Source organism: Trachurus japonicus, chromosome 21, assembly GCF_045865225.1.
Source record: "Trachurus japonicus isolate A0001 chromosome 21, Traja_1.0".
Lineage (NCBI taxonomy): Eukaryota > Metazoa > Chordata > Actinopteri > Carangiformes > Carangidae > Trachurus > Trachurus japonicus.
Window position 1 is genome coordinate 3334797 of NC_140927.1, and position 16575 is coordinate 3351371.

At 38.9% G+C, this 16575-nt stretch overlaps 1 protein-coding gene across 1 annotated transcript; it reads right to left on the reverse strand.

Moving 5' to 3' along the window:
* Nucleotides 1-1572: 1572 nt before the first annotated feature.
* LOC146964658 (high affinity cGMP-specific 3',5'-cyclic phosphodiesterase 9A) lies at nt 1573-15223 on the reverse strand. The gene is made up of 14 exons (XM_085764495.1): nt 15064-15223; nt 13378-13539; nt 13227-13278; nt 13008-13110; nt 12068-12210; nt 11927-11986; nt 8137-8314; nt 4770-4892; nt 4472-4564; nt 4303-4370; nt 4094-4196; nt 2383-2487; nt 2042-2188; nt 1573-1955 (listed from the first exon to the last, which is right to left on the reverse strand). Exons 1-14 carry the CDS (start codon nt 15149-15151, stop codon nt 1776-1778), a joined length of 1605 nt encoding a protein of 534 aa, XP_085620621.1. The 5' UTR covers nt 15152-15223; the 3' UTR covers nt 1573-1775.
* Nucleotides 15224-16575: the final 1352 nt, after the last annotated feature.

Sequence of the window (16575 nt, forward strand, 5' to 3'; positions counted from 1 at the left end):
CAGTGGAGAAAAAACGTGTTTGGTCTCCTGCTGGTTTTTTAAGTTTGCTCCGGCACAGAGAAATGGGCGGACTATGCTTTTTATGGTAAATTAATTAACAGAGAGAGACAGATATCCAAAGAAAAAAAAATCCAGAATTATTTAATGCGACAAATTATTTTCCATTTGATAAAGTGAAATGAGGACAAAAATCCCCAGGGGGTCAAATACTTATTTTGCCCACTGTCATTAACTGTCAGGAATCATTTAAAAAGAAAATCGATTTGTTGGCAGCATTGTAAGTTGATAGTTGGTACAATTAATAGGCTAAATGATTTCAAATAAAAAGGTGGAACTGCATAGAAGCTTGTGCTGCCGCCTGCTGGATAGATGTGTTCAGCCGCCATCTATTATAGTGGTTGAGGTCATTTTTTTCCAAATTAATGGCAGTTGGCTTTTTTCAGTCATACATCATTTTTGATGTTGACTCCTCCCATTTTACTGTAGGCCTATAAACTTGGGATTGTTCATGAGGAGGCATGTGTTATTTGAGGTCTATGCATTGAGATGTAGATGTAGATGTAGATGTAGATGTAGATGCAGTGGTATGATGTCATTTTTACATCTATAAATAATAGTGTACTCCAAAACCTAAAACCATATTATTGCAGTAGATTTTGCATTATTTAAAATCTGAATGTGATCACCACAATTAAAATCTAAGAAGAGCTTGTTTTGTAAATCCACTTGTATTTCCTATGATAACCTTTGGACACTTCATGGAGAATGGCACAGTTCAAGGTTTCTCTTTTCCCTATGAAAAAATAGAAAAAATACATAGATGCCAAACATACTTTAAAATAATACATTCATGTTTTTAATGGGAAATTGTATTTACTTAAATATTTCTGCTGTTATTTACTTATGTAGGCTATTTCAATAGGTAGGAGGTCCAAACACTATAGTGTAAAGCAGCATTAGTTTACATCTCTGCGATCAGATCCACTGTATCTGTCTAGATAAAAAGTTCTCTTAGGTTTGGCAGCAGGGCCTCTTAAAATAGACATACTTCTGTTCAGCTTGGCTCCTGATAGGCCTAACCATGATTGATCTGTTCATCTCCTGCCTCACCTCAGGGATTCTCACAAGACCTTTAGTTAATAGAGCCTTTTTTATTGTTCCAACCCGACTTTTGTAAATTTTCTATATGCTTAACTATTTAGATGTAAATTTGTTATATCTTGTATTTGTTCAAACTGAAAAATAATATACTCCATATATTTCTGTTCTGTTGAGAGAAACTCATACTTTACCCTAGTTGTATTTTTAATAAAATTGGAGTTTAAATGTGTTCTGTACATAATTAAGTTTTGCATGAAGTGTTCTTCACATAGGTTTACAAGATCTACTCAGTCTGAGTGCATATTTGTGCCAAATTTGGGGAGAATTTCCCTCAAAGAGTTATTGAAATATCATTCACAAGGTGAATGTGAATGTTTTTGTAAAATTTGATGAAGATCCGTCCAGATTAGTGAGATATCATGTCCATGAGGATGGGATGGACTTTGGTTTGGAGGATTAAAACCAAAAGATTGTTGAAACTTTTTATTTGGAGGTTCACCATCATCAGGTCACATTTACATACGGAGCAAAACTATAGCAACAACTGTTCAAAACAGCATCAAAGTTCATATTCTGTTGGTTCACATTTGAATCAATATACAGTTATACAATCTATAGGTATGATGTATGTAGCCTATGCTGTGGTCCAGTCTGACGTGTGTCGTCCACCTAGGTCAGTGTGTATCTGGTCTGGAGGACTCGGCCTCGGCCTGGCTGTCGGCCGTGCTCTGAGCTGAGTCCTTGCTCTTTGCTGTGTTGTCGCTCTGAGCTCGGTTCTGCTTCTCCCGCTCCAGAGCCTTCTCCATCTCTGTGTAGTAGTCCAGAGCCTTCCTCACTGGGTGGATGATGTGTTGCTGCAGAATTGATCAATGATTAATGAAGTTATCCTTAACCTTAATTAACAACGTATCCCAGAATAAGGTCCTATCGATTTAATTACCTCCAGACAGGGGAAGAGGTTGGCCAGTTCGATGAAGAGAGGCAGGAGGACAAATCTGATGAAGCCTGTCTGAGATGAAGGCTTTGTTACTTTGTCCCGATCCATAAAGGGAGTCACTGGAAGACCCTCCAGCTTCTCCACGTCACTCTGTGGACACATGGAACAGCTGCAGCTCAGGATTACAGAGACAACTTCTATAATAAAATATTACTTTGCTGTAAATTTCAGATAACAGCAGGAAAATAGTGAATAGTTCAGTTCAGTTCAGTTCAGTTTTATTTATATCCCGAGGGAAATTGGATTTGCAGCAAGCATTGAAACAGATATTCAGATATCAGTACCTGGTTGTAGAACTCCTGTAAAAGACAGTCCAGCCAGGGCTCGGCCACCTCCATTGGTCGCGCCTCATTGGATATGTCACTCACTTTGATCAGGATCATCATCAGCTGCACACACAAGAAGCCGTCACAGCATTTTAAACCTGTGTATCTAGTGCTGACAGACAGAACCAGTGGCAACTCTTGATTCTGAGGGTCAAACAAGTCCATCTAAACCTGCTCAGAGTCCCCACCACCATCAAGCAGACTTTTGGCATAATGGAGTTTGGCATTCAGGGAAAATTGTTAAAATTATAACAATTTTCCCTGAATGCCTCAGTAGGTTTAGGGTTAATTAAACTGTATTCATCATTCCAAAATGTGTCAATGTGAGTAGGCATCTGGGCCTTGTTCCATATCACTTTTCTGTTTTAACACAGCACATTTAAACCATTGAAACTGTCCTCAATCTGTATACTGTAAGTGTAAAGTATGTGTAAAGCTGCCACAAATCCAATGTGCAAGACAAAGTAAACTTTATCAATTATTATTATTAAAGCAATACTAAGAACTTTCATTTTTGGTTGAGTTTGGCGGTGCCAGTGGACCAAAACGGTAGTGTTTTGCCTGAAGGAAGACCCCATTTCCCACAAGCACCGGCGCATAGCGTCGTAAACATCCTGTTCTCTCGGTGCTGACCTGTTGATCTGCCTATTTTGTGATTTTACAATCAGTATCTCCTCACTTATGGTGTCAACAGGGTGAAACGGTGTCTGAAAACCTCTGACCTGTTGACTTCAGGCCGGCCTCAGCCCATTACAACGTTTTCAAGGTGTAGTGCGGGAAAATTGATCCGCTGTAAACACGGTGTATTTTTTTTTGAAAATTAAACTGGGTGTTTTGTTTTGTATTTAATATTGACTAGAGTAGAAATTCCGCATAACTCTCCCTCTTTAGTTTTTTAGTCTCCTGAGACAAAACTTTTAATTCCTTTGGTTTTCTTGCTGCTTCTGCCATGATAGCTAATCCCACATAGGCGTTCGCATCGACTTCCGTCTTTTTAACGAATGGGGAAAGGGGGAAGTGAGTTATGCCGTAAAGCAGTCAGCACATTTGTAGTTTTTTGTCTGGAGGGTTCCTACCATCCACCTGGAAGCTGCTTAGTGCCAGTGAAGGCGATACAGACCATAATGATACAGACCCCCTCAGGCCATGACAGAGGTGTCATTCAACCTGTTGTTGTAAGTCTATGTACCACAAAAGTTATGAAAATATTATATGAAGGTTGAAAAGTTCCTTAGTGTTGATTTAATGGTCAATAAAGTGTTGACCATTTCAAAGGTGAACATTGTTTTCCACTTTATATGAACACAAACTGGGATGTAGACTGTTGTGAACTCATATCAACACAATGAGCTATAATCTTTCCATGTGTGCTTGTGTGAATGTGTGTGCATGTGGGGCTCTGTGCTATACACAGATTTGTTACTGGCAAAAAGCCACAGAATAATGTAAAGTAGATATAGTTATAAAGATATAGTTATGAAGACACATACTAATCGCACTGATCTTATCTATTCAGCCAGAGCACACAACCACTACTGCAGATGCTAATAACACAAACCTTGTTTCTTATGCAGAGATAAAACACAAGAGAAGTTCATATTTGTCAAACATTAAATTATATCAAACTCATATCACTCTCATGTTGTGTAGTGTTTCCGTTTCTTCTCACCACGTCTTTGTGGTCCTTGTTGGTGAAGTCAAAAGCAGGCAGGATGGACTTGAACTTGTTCAGAATCTCGTTATGTCTGGTCATGTCCGTGGCCAGAATGCACCTGCAGTTCCAGCAGAACAAGAAGCAAAACTAAATCATGCTGAATTATCATGACTGAACAACTTGAGAACATGTGTCTGCTGAGAGAATCAGAGAGATGATCTCACTTGATGATTCCCTCTCTTATCCGTTTGTACTGATCCATGGACAGATTTCTGAAGATGTTGCTCTCTGTCTACACAACAGAAAACAGGCCATTTGAGTTTTAAAGCCCCAAAGTGAAAATGTATTATATAATATCCACAAACAGTAGATTTTCATCATTTTCATCCTCACCTTCTCCAGGATCTCAAAAGCGACAGCACAGTGATGGTTCTCCAGTGGAGAGATGTCGTTGTAGCGAAGAGCCAGTTCAGTCCGAGCGTTTATCTGAGAGACAGTTGTAGATTAAATATATGTTATATATGTTGGATTTACTGTGTGTTGCTGATGTTTGCAATGTAAAACATGTTTGAGGTCATTTATGAAGTTCCTTGATTTGTCCACTAGATGGCACTGACATGTTTTCAGCTGTAAAAAGTCTCTAGGTCAGAATTAAGAAGTAAGTTAATGAGATGAGCAGACTTTCATCCACCTGATAGGCGTTGTTGTATCCTGTGTGGTCAAGGTCGTGGCAAACGGCAGAGGTCAGCATGATGAGCAGGTCGATGGTGTCCATCTTGCTCCTCAGGTCGGTCAGCCAGATCAAACCGTACATCTGTTCACATGTGGGGAAAGGAAAGGTTCTGTTGGGCATAACTTGGGAAAACAAAAGTTGCCATGTACTTTTATAAACAATCTGAATCTAATGTAATATAAAAATGTTTAAAAAGTGACTTGAAACAAAAGCCAGTACAATGAACAGAACCATACCTCATAGGTTGAACTTCAGATTCTTGGTGATACAATTGCTACTCCTACACAGAGGTGGCAAGTAGCCTAACGAAGTACAAATACTTCGTTACTGTACTTAAGTAGATTTTTCAGGTATCTGTACTTTACTTGAGTATTTATTTTTCTGACGACTTTTTACTTTTACTCCCTACATTTATACGCAAAAATATGTACTTTCTACTCCTTACATTGTAAAAACAGGCTCGTTACTTTTTTTTTTTGACACGACGTAAAAGCACCGGTAAAAGACGTGACGAACTAGAGAGGGAAAGAGGGAGAAGAAGAGGGAGGGGGGACGGGGGGCGGTAGAGAGAGAACCGAGTTACCTACTTGTAGGCCTAGTAGCAGCGACATGGAGGCAGCAGCATGGAGGAAGGAAGCGGTGGTGGTCGGACTATCCGACGGGGGGGTTGAACACTGTACAATCTGCGCAATATAGCGCATTTACCGTTTACGAGCGGCAAAGCGCAACCTGTCCATGCGCCCGTGTCTGTGTGTACGTGTGCGCGCGCGTGTGTGCGCGTACGTGTACGTGTGGTGCGAGAGAGACGGCAGGTGGACTGACTGGCAGAGATGAGAGGTGGTGAAACGCTGTTTAAAAATTCTTCTTGTTATTATTTTGTGAGAGTCTGTGGCGGCCCAAACGTTGGGAAACACTGCCTCTGGTCAGTTCAATCTTGATAATTCTGTCTGAACTTTTTTTGTTTAACAAAATTATCAAATGATGTAGGTTTCATTAACGGCCTGTACTTTCTTACTTTTACTTAAAGCAGAAGTAAGCGATATTTTTGTGTTAATATAAGTCTTAAATAGTTGTATCTTCCGACAGCGATCACATAGAGTGTTTGGATCGAAACACGGGTCTCTCAGTCACTCTGCTCTGCTCTGAGCCGAGGAGAAAACTTTTCTCGTATCCTACAAGTTTTATCCAATGAGGAGAGAGAACGGCATGCAGGGCTGTGTGTGCAGCCAAGGGATGCGCCTGAATGTGGTGACGTAGGGACGAGGACCAATAGATCCATGACGAGGGCGGGGGCTGCTAACTCCATCGGCTGACAAGACGTTTTGGTGCGTTCAAGGCAACTCGTAACTCGTGTTTTTCCGACCTGTGAAGTCGTACCAGTTCGATCTGGTACGAGTTCACGGGTCAGAAGTTACGAGTGGCCGTTATAGTGACTTTCACAGGTAAAACAGGTCGGAAAAACATGAGTGGGTTGCCTGGAACGCTACAAAGTCGTAAGTGTTGTTTCAAAAGCCTGCCTGGAACACAGCATTAGCCAAAACGACCGGATCGCTTACTTTTGCTTTAAGTACAGAATATGAGTACTTTTGCCACCTCTGTGTACAATACGATTCACCATAGTGAAGTACATTAGGATACATTTTGTGTCCGGCAGGTAAACTTAGGCTATGTGAACAATAACATTGATGAAATGGATTCAAGATGAATTATCGTGTGGTTATTTGCTTTGCAGTGAATCGTGCAATGGAAATACTTTTTACTTTTAATAATACTTTTGAGTAAATTTCAGAGCCTGTACTTTTTACTTTTACTTGAGTAGATATTTGGATCAGTACTTCCACTTTTACTTAAGTCGTTTTTTACACAGGTACTTTTACTTCAGCAGCACTTACAGACACCAAACCTTCCAGTTTTATTCCTGTCTTTCTCAAGGTTTTTACAGAGGGGATTGTTGATATATCATTCACAGCCTGATTTATACAACATTTTATTCCTAAAAGGGCAAAATTTGATTTAGGGCTGTTGAGAGTATTTTCTCATTTACAAAGTGACAAAAAGAGATATCCAAAATCCCCCCTGTAAAAACTTCTGACTCTAATATGTCAACAAAATAAAACAAGAAATGTATGCAAATTAGCTAATATTTCATTAGATATTGCCTCATTTGCATATTTAAACATAAAATTTGACAAAACTTGTAATACAAAAAATATTTGTCTTAATGTAAGTGATAAACTCGATAAATTTCATGGTGATATGTGTTAGTCAAAAGTTTTACCCTATTCACCTGCAGTGTCTCCCCTTAATCCTTCTCAACACCATTGTAAATGACTCAATGGTCTTCTGAGGTCAAATAAAGGTAATAAAATAAAGTTGCTTATTTACACACTGAGACATGGGCAACAGTAACATTGATTGGGAACCATGTTTATGCCCACTTGATGAACACCAGTCCAATATTGAGTCAGCTCACATAGTTTAGTTGGTAACACTTTACAATAAGGGTCCCTTAATTAACGTTAGTTAGTACATTATTAGGCATTAATATATAAACTAATGTGTTAATTAATGCTGAGTAATGCTTACATAATGATAACTAATGACATGATTCAACTTTTAAATGTATTAACTATGAGTAGTAAACATTAATTAACTGCTTACCAATAGGCTACATTAATTAATGTGTTTCCAAAGTAATACAGTACTTTTCCTATGTGACAGTCAGCCTATCCATGGGGGCAAATTGTCCATTTTTATTTTATCTATTGTATCTGTTTATTGATTGTTTATTTATCTTCTTATTGGTTGTCTATTGTTCTATTGTCTTAAGTGTTTTTTGAGCTCTCGCAAACCCTTTTCCAATGTGGTCTCCTTCCACAAATGGCAAATAAACTGACTCTGACTCTGACATAATAATGATTGTTAATATATCTGTAACAGTTAATTAATGCTTAATAATGTACTAACTGATGTTAATTAAGGGACCCTTATTGTAAAGTGTTACCGTTTAGCTGATTTTGTGACCAGAACAACATCACATCTTAGAGTGAACAAAGAGAGTGCATCAGAAAAAATTAAATATGAATCCGACGACGGCTGACCGTCCACAGTCCAGTGAGTCACCCGTCCTGTCTGTCTGCCCTGAGGTCTAAATGTCCTTCACCGTTTAGCCTTCAAGGTGATGGCATAATTGCCCAATTTCATAATTATGGACACAATCGGGCTCTCCATGATTACCTTCACTTTACCTGATAACCCTTCACTTTAACACACACACACACACACACACACACACACACACACACACACACACACATGCTCTTACCATCTGGGTCACACAGAAGCAGTGTTTGAAGTTGTGGAAAGGGATGTTGTTGTATCTGCGGTAGACTTCAAACAGGAACTGCTGCAGCACCTCAGGCTCGATGTTGAACGTCGCTATGAAATCTAAATCTGTGTACATGACCTGCAGGAGCACCATGATCTCTGCATCCTCCCACTGCCTGCACACACACACACACACACACACACACACACACACACACATTATAATATTCTTTGCATAAGACTACAGCATAAAAACATACGTGCTGTGTGTCTTGAGTCGGACGAGAGATGTCAGAAAGTGCAGAGAAACAAACAGACTCAAACATAGTTGGTTGTGTTTTCTTTTCACTTTGATTCGGCGTCTTGTTGACATTCAACAATGTAGAGTAACGTCAGCCTTTCTTATGTTTTATAATACTCCTATGCCAACACAGCAGGAAAAAGAAAAGAATATTCTATCAGGCTTTCAAATGGATCTTGTAATTTAGTATAATTATGTGACACGGCGCGCCTCAGTTCTCATTCTGTGGCCTCCACATAACCTCATACAGTACGTGTCCACCTCCATTATTGTGGGTTCGCTTTAGTAAAAGCTTTTGGACGGATAAAACGATGACCGAGCCCCCATTGAATGCGGCGCGCACTTTCTCCCCTGTAAAGCCCACTTCAAACATGGTGAGGTTGATTAAGGCCTTTTATGAAGACCTTCTTTTGATTTGGGAGCCCTCTGCAGGCCCATTCATATTGAGATGAGTGTGTCAATCAGAAGAAAAGGCTGAGGGCTGCTGTCCTCGTCACAGATGCATCAGAGTACGGCTCGTACGGCACGACTGTCATTGTCCGCGCTCTGAGGACACAGGTGCTCTGGGTGTTTGTTTGGGATCACACATATATGCAGACTCACAGCACCTCGAGGTGATGGTGATGGTGATGATTTATTTGTTTATTTCTAGGATAGCCATTAGCTCCTCAATGCAATTAAAAACATAGTATATACTCACAGTCATCACTGTTACAGATCACTGACTGTAACACATCATCATATACACAAACAGCAAACAGTCTAGTCAAAAACTACATGATTAACATTACATTATATTACCAGAACAATTCAACCCACAACAAATTCCCACAATAACTCATCCCATGGTATATTTCTATTCAATAAAATGTGTTTTGAGTTAATATGTTTGATGTTATTGGGTAATGTGTTCCATCCTATGATGGCTCTGTACATTACAGTATGTTTTAAAAAAAGTGTTTTCTGGGTTTAGGTGTAAGTAAGTAATCATGTTGCACATTTATTTACATTTCTGATGAACACTGTCTGATCTAAGAAATATTGTGGGGTTTTTTATTTTTATTGTTAATCACATTTCTAATGGAAGTTAGAAGACTTTTTAGTCTACTTGCCAAAAATGAGTACCCGGAAATGTTGAGTACCCCAAAGTTTTATGTTAGAAATATATAGTATGGGTCCCCAGTATTCAGAAACTGCCGGATGCTAACTTATATATATTGGGCAATTAGCACAATTGACATAATTAGCATAAATTAGCATAGTTTCCTATATGGGCAATATTTCAGCAAAATTGACTTGGCTGATCTGGGCAATATTGGAGTGGTTTTAGGGGTTATTGATGATGCTGAATCCATTTCTGACATTTTCAAAATTCAAAATGGCTGTCTAAACCGGAAGGGACCAGATTGAAATCCATCAAAATCGGCCCACTGGCGGTTTAAATCTGGTCACTACCGGTTTAGACAGCCATTTTGAATTTTGAAAATGTCAGAAATGGATTCAGCATCATCAATAACCCCTAAAACCACTCCAATATTGCCCAGATCAGCCAAGTCAATTTTGCTGAAATATTGCCCATATAGGAAACTATGCTAATTTATGCTAATTATGTCAATTGTGCTAATTGCCCAATATATATAAATTAGCATCCGGCAGTTTCTGAATACTGGAGACCCATACTATATATTTCTAACATAAAACTTTGGGGTACTCAACATTTCCGGGTTCACAATGGGGCCCTATGGGCTGGCAAGTAGACTATTTAGTAGGGGAGACGGGATGGTCGTAACAAAGGGATGGTTGTAACAGTTTCACCAATAAGGGATGACATTAGAGTTATGTGATCAACATCATGTGTAGCCACTCACTCCCTGACATTACATGTGAATTTGCATGGCCGTGTGAATAAGTGTGTAGGTTTTACGGCCAAAAAACATTCTTTTAGGTCAGAAATGAATATTTTGGACCAAGCCTAAATTATTGATACCGTTGAAGTTTGAATTTGTTAACTTGTATAAGATGAAAGAGCAGGTTCTCAGGTGAAATATGAGTCATTTCATCAATGTTTATTTCGAACCACCATGCTGGTACAGCTAGTCAAACAATGGCTGACAGGGGTGGGGACGGTTGTAACACCTTTTACTTTGTTGTTTTATTAAAGCAGAAGTAAGCGATCCGGTCGTTTTGGCTAATGCTGCGTTCGAGGCCGGCTTTTGAAACCGTAAATTACAGCTTCAAGTCACAACTTACGACTCTGTAGCGTTCCAGGCAACCCACTCGTGTTTTTCCGACCTGTTTTACCGGTGAAAGTCACTATAACGGCCACTCGTAACTTCCGACCCGTGAACTCGTACCAGATCGAACTGGTACGACTTCACAGGTCGGAAAAACACGAGTTACGAGTTGCCTTGAACGCACCATAACAGTCCTCGTCCCTACGTCACCACATTCACGGCGTCCCTTGGCTGCACACACAGCCCTGCATGCCGTCCTCTCTCCTCATTGGATAAAAACTGTAGGATACGATAAATGTTTTCTCCTCGGCTCAGAGCAGAGCAGAGGGACTGACAGACCTGTGTTTCGGTCCAAACACTATATGTAAGTGATTGCTGTCGGAAGATATAACTATTTAAGACTTATATTAACACAAATATATCACTTACTTCTGCTTTAAGTGTCATTAAGTGTCACCATCTTTCCTTGACTTTAACATGGACTATGAGCTGCTTCTAACTTCCTGATGAAGTTTTCCATTTATACATACACCATTCACTGGTATTATCAGAAGATGTTCTTTAAGACGGCTTTCTAATGTTAGGATTCACACCACTGTCAATGTTCTTCATTTAGCCATCAATGATGAGTTCTTTTTGTTCATACTGAACCGCAGAAAGATGCTTTAGTGTTGGAACATGCACAATGAACTTACATAGATGCATGTTTTTTTTGGTTTGGCCTCAATTTTTAGTTTTTAAATCTCACTGTTACAATTGACCCCATTGTGTTACAACCTACCCTGGTAGTGGGGTAGGTTGTAACAGTGGCACTCCTTTCATTTGACATCAGATAGTGAATTCTGTGATATAGTTTGAGAAGTTTAAGGCGCTGCTATTTGTAAAAGAACAGATGAGGGTACTCTGTGTCAGAATTTGAGAGGCCTACTATGAACCCTCTGCAAGTTATAGGAGCTGAGACAAAAAGTATTACAACCATCTCTACTCTCCCCGATGTTTTCAACTAGCAGCCATGATAAATCCCGGTGCATTTTTAAGATATTTGCGTGCAGTGAACAACTGAGAGCAACTTAAGCTGCTTTGCTCTGTGCAATTTGAAGTTTTCTAATATCTTAAATGGCTGCAGATGACCAAATAATTGGGCAACAACACTGCAGCCTTGATTACTTGATTCAGTGTGTCTGATTCAACATTTTCTTGATGATGATGATGATGAGGCTGCAGGTTGATTCATGTGCTCTAACTTCACTCACCAGTTGTCGAAGGTCGGGGTCTTCAGGTACTGCCTCACTTCTTCTGAAACCTCCAGAGAGCTGCAACATGGGACGACAACCATTGATGATGATGATGATGAGACGTTCAAAGGAGTCAGTTGGTGCTGTACCTGAACGTACCTCATTTGAAGAAACTTTTCCCGGACGTGTTCGCACTCGTCCCTGGTTTTCCTCAGCGTTCTCTTATGGTAGAAGGGCGAGGGCTTGTGTGTTCCCTCTGACAGGTCTTTAAACAGCCCCAGCCAGCTCAGATGCTCCACACTCTGGAAAAAGAGAGAGAGAGAGGCTGGAGGTTAAAAATATAAAAAAAATATAAAATAGTGCTTACATTTTTCTTCACTTGACTTTCTATTTTCTTTTTTATCAAGGGTATGAATGTAAATATGTACACATTTGAGAAATATATGACAATATATGGGGCTAATATTCATCCATATTATCACTATATAATCATTTTATCATTATTTCATTATCATCATTATTTATAATAGTAAGGTGAATCTACACTTAATTGTATAGGCTATATCTCTCATATATCAGCCATAAATCATTTCAGTTGTGTTAATGGATAAATTAATGTACTTAATCTAAAATCAAACTTTAATGTTGATCTTTAAGGAAGCTGGATAAATTATATATGAATGACTTAGGAAGAAAGGGTGGGATTAAATAAGCATCACCTCTTCTCACTCGTTTTCAAATAATGAATGAAATGATTATGTTTTGACAATCTTCAATTTTTGTTGTAGGCTATAACTTCTACTGTAGATGTGAACTTGTGCTTTATTCTTACATGTCTGAAATAAATTCATTTAAATTCAATTCATATATCAGCAGCTAAAAGAGCAGAAAATGCTTTTTCTGTGGGTTCATCACTCTGAGTAACCCCTTTCTACTGTTATTTGAACAATCGTCAACATTATCTTCTGCATGAGTGCAGCTTAAAATCAATGTGCACCCTTTTTATGACTGTATAGGTTCAAGCTGTTAGTTAACAGGCTACTGTTCTTTTCTCTATATTTCCCGAGCAGGTTTGAATCCTTAATAACTTGGATCGTACCTCAAGTTTGATCTGGAAAGAATCCACCTGTTTCTTCATCTCGTACACGACTGCAGGAGTCTCTCCAGCCTCAATCAGGATTTTCTTCTCCAGGCCCTGAAGTCTGAACCCACACAAATCAGCCAAGCATTCACCTACACCTCTGGACTGTGACTGCATTTTTTATATAGTATATTTCTTATTATTTTATATTAACATTAACTCCCACTCTGCCTATACCTTTTCTCCATGGACGAGAGGTCAAATCCAAGTGCACCAGCAAGTTCTGCACCTGAGCCAACAGCAGAGGAAGAGGAGAGATTGTCAGCGTTTTCTTTTTTTTTTTAATAAACCCAGTTCCCATGGCTCTCGGTGACAGGTATAGACCTACCTAAGGGCTCACTGTTGCAGTCAGAGGCCACCACCTCCAGCTTGTAGCAGGAGTTTGGGCTGTTGGGCTCCAGACCTGGGGAGATGTTGATGATGTTTCCTTTGGGGTTGTACAGTTTCAGGATGTCGTGGGGTCCGGCCTCAGCAGCAGAGCGGAAGAGATCTAAAAGAATGGATCTTATGTTCAGTTAAATGATATTTAATTTTTCACTTACTTCATCTATTTGACTAATCTCGTCAGCACTAACCACTCAATTAGTCTCAATCAGTTATGCATAACTAATACTAATGATATAACAGTTGGAGTTACTTTAACTTTTAATTTTTCAAGTTTTTTTTTTTTACACTGTAAAAAATGTTATTAGCACTTTTACTATAGTAAAGGATACTTCTTCTTCCATATGTATTTACTAGTGGCTTCAACTGATAAGCCTTAGTGCATGATCTGATATCACCAAGTAATTAACAGCCCAGGAGCGCTGTTATAACCAACCGGTTAGGTTTAGTCCTGGGCTGTTGTTTACTTGGTGATATCAGATTGTGCAGCCTTAGTACAGTGGTTCTCAAACTTTTTTTACATCAAGGACCCCAAAATTGACACAAATTAGACCATGGACCCCCATTGGACCAAATTTTGAAGCAAACACCAGAAATACGCAAATAGGTTTGTTCCGAGACTGAATGAAGTTTTGTACATTCAAATTAGGGCCAATGGAGTGAATTATTGGAAACATTATAGAGAAATATCTGGAAAAAAGTGGTAGCCTACAATTTCTCCCAAAACATTCAAACATAGGAAGAAGTGGTAAAATTCTCAAAAAAAAAAAAAGTTTTAAAAAAATCTAGAAAAAGCGTTAAAATTTCAAAAAAAAAGAAAAAAGAATTCTCTCTCTCAAAAAAAATTAAAAACAATTCTAGAAAAAAGTGGTAAAATTTCAAGAAAAAGTTGGGGACCCCCTTGAACCCTCTCAAGGACCCCTGGGGTCCCCACGTTGCGAACCACTGCCTTAGTAAATTAATTAATATAACCTTTTATAAAAGGCGACTCTAGGCTGCTTAAAGTTATCAAGACTGCCAAATAAGCACTACGAGTCATAGGATAATAACAATACATGCAGAATTATATCACACACTCACTGTTTATATTATGTGAACAAAAGCAGTTTGCAGTGCATGAGATCTTCAGGATGGTTCTGTCTTTTGACCTCCTCCTCTCTTCATTCAAACAGAGTTTACCTGAAGTGAAGCCATTTCTACATAGGCTAAAGCATCAGCCCATGAGGAGCTGTCAGTTGCAGCTGTATTACTGTCTGCAGCCCAGACAACCTCCACCACAACCCTAAACACACTTTATATGCCTGCCTAATAACTGTTGTCTTGCTGTTATGTGTCATTCATTCATTTTCTACATGAGACATGACAATCTGTTTATATTAATAGATCAGATATCCATGTTATATTCACCTTTGTTCATTTGATGTGAAATTGTGGGAGATGTTTGCCAAAAATCCCTTATAAAAAAGAAACTCATCACATCACAGAAGCAGGTGGTGGCTCTTTAACAATATGGATATGTGGATATATCATGGTATCAGACATGATATCAGACGATGTCACACTTGCCTTAAAATACTTTCCTCACAAAATCAATAGACATGTGAACTTGAATGTAATCTTCTCCTCCTACCTTTGACATCCTGGGCAGGACAGTCCACAGGGAACTCAGCCTGCTCTGGTCTCCCGTTCACAGTGAAGTAGATGATTTTTGTTGCCATGTCATGAATTCAGAAGCACTGATGTAACAGTGTGCACCGCCGATCTGCTTGTCTCACCTCACTGTTCCACCAATAAACACTCCACCCCCTTGTTATTATTCTCTGCCCCTCCTCCTCTGTCCTCAGTGAAAATAATGAATTTATTCTAAAGCCTATGTGTTTTATCTGCATCTGACATTGAAGCCCATTTCCACAAAGCGATTTTTTTTGTATGAACTATCATCAAATGACTATTGAAAGTTATAATCAACCAATAAGCAATAACCAATATACTGAGCTTGACTGCTGACTGACTTGATTCCCAAGATTTGTTTTGGTTTGTGTCCTACAAAAAACTCAAGAGTAGGTGAATGATACTTAAGATCAAATGTTAAGTTTATTACAGGCTTCATCGATAGGAAAAGTTTTTTAACCTCTCTTTGAAGTGCACTGCAGAACGATGCTCAGGCTCCTCCCTGCTGGATGCAACAGCTGCTCTGTGCAGCTCCAAAAGGTTTGGCACTGAGGCATCCTGTCCATCCATGACTGACTCAAGCATGCAAATGACTGTAATGCTGTGATAGTCCTATTCTTCCTTGTCCAAAGGCACAAAAGTTACATCTCCACTTTGTGAACTTAACATGCCTGTCATCTGTACCTGTAAGAAAAGAAAAGCAATTGCACATTGTGTGTGTTCAAAGTGTTTGATGCAAAGTTGCAGGAAATTATGTGTTTCAGCAGCGATCTTCGTTAATAAAAAAAAAATAATAATAATTTAAAAAAAGGTTTTAAAGTTTAAAAAAAAATGTTTCTCCAACAGAATACAGCTTTAATGGTTTGTTCCAAATCACTTTCCTCCTCACTTTCTCATGTCATTCATATAACGGTGAGTGAGATTCATTTTGAGGCAGAACCCACGTTCACTGCAACACTAGGAGCTGGGATCAGTTGCTATAGGCTATGTGTTGCAACAGCCCTTTACTCATTTTTCAAGTGGTAAAAGGCACTGGTTAAGGTTAAATCTTTAATCTAAATCTTTAAAATGTGACTTTGGTGAGTGACAAAGTCATTTTGAGGCTGAAAACCCCATGCCAAATGTCTAGCTAAATCATGTTACACTTTATCTAACAACGATAATATAATAAAACACAGTGCATAACATTATTGAAAACGAGAGAATGCATTTCCTGAAGGAAATACGGGTTAATGCTGAAAGCTGAATAAATTGTTGAAAAAATGCTGAAACTGCTGAAGCAATATTGAAGAGATGAAACAATATATGAAGAGAAATGGTTGGAAATTATTTGAATTGTTGAAGATCAGTATGAAGAAATTGAAAGGCTAAAGTCTACTCAGGTTTAGTTTTCTTGATTACATTATAAACATGGGCCGTTCCTGTTGTCACCTGCTGTCGGCAGGTGGTTATCAGCACTAATCTGTACTGC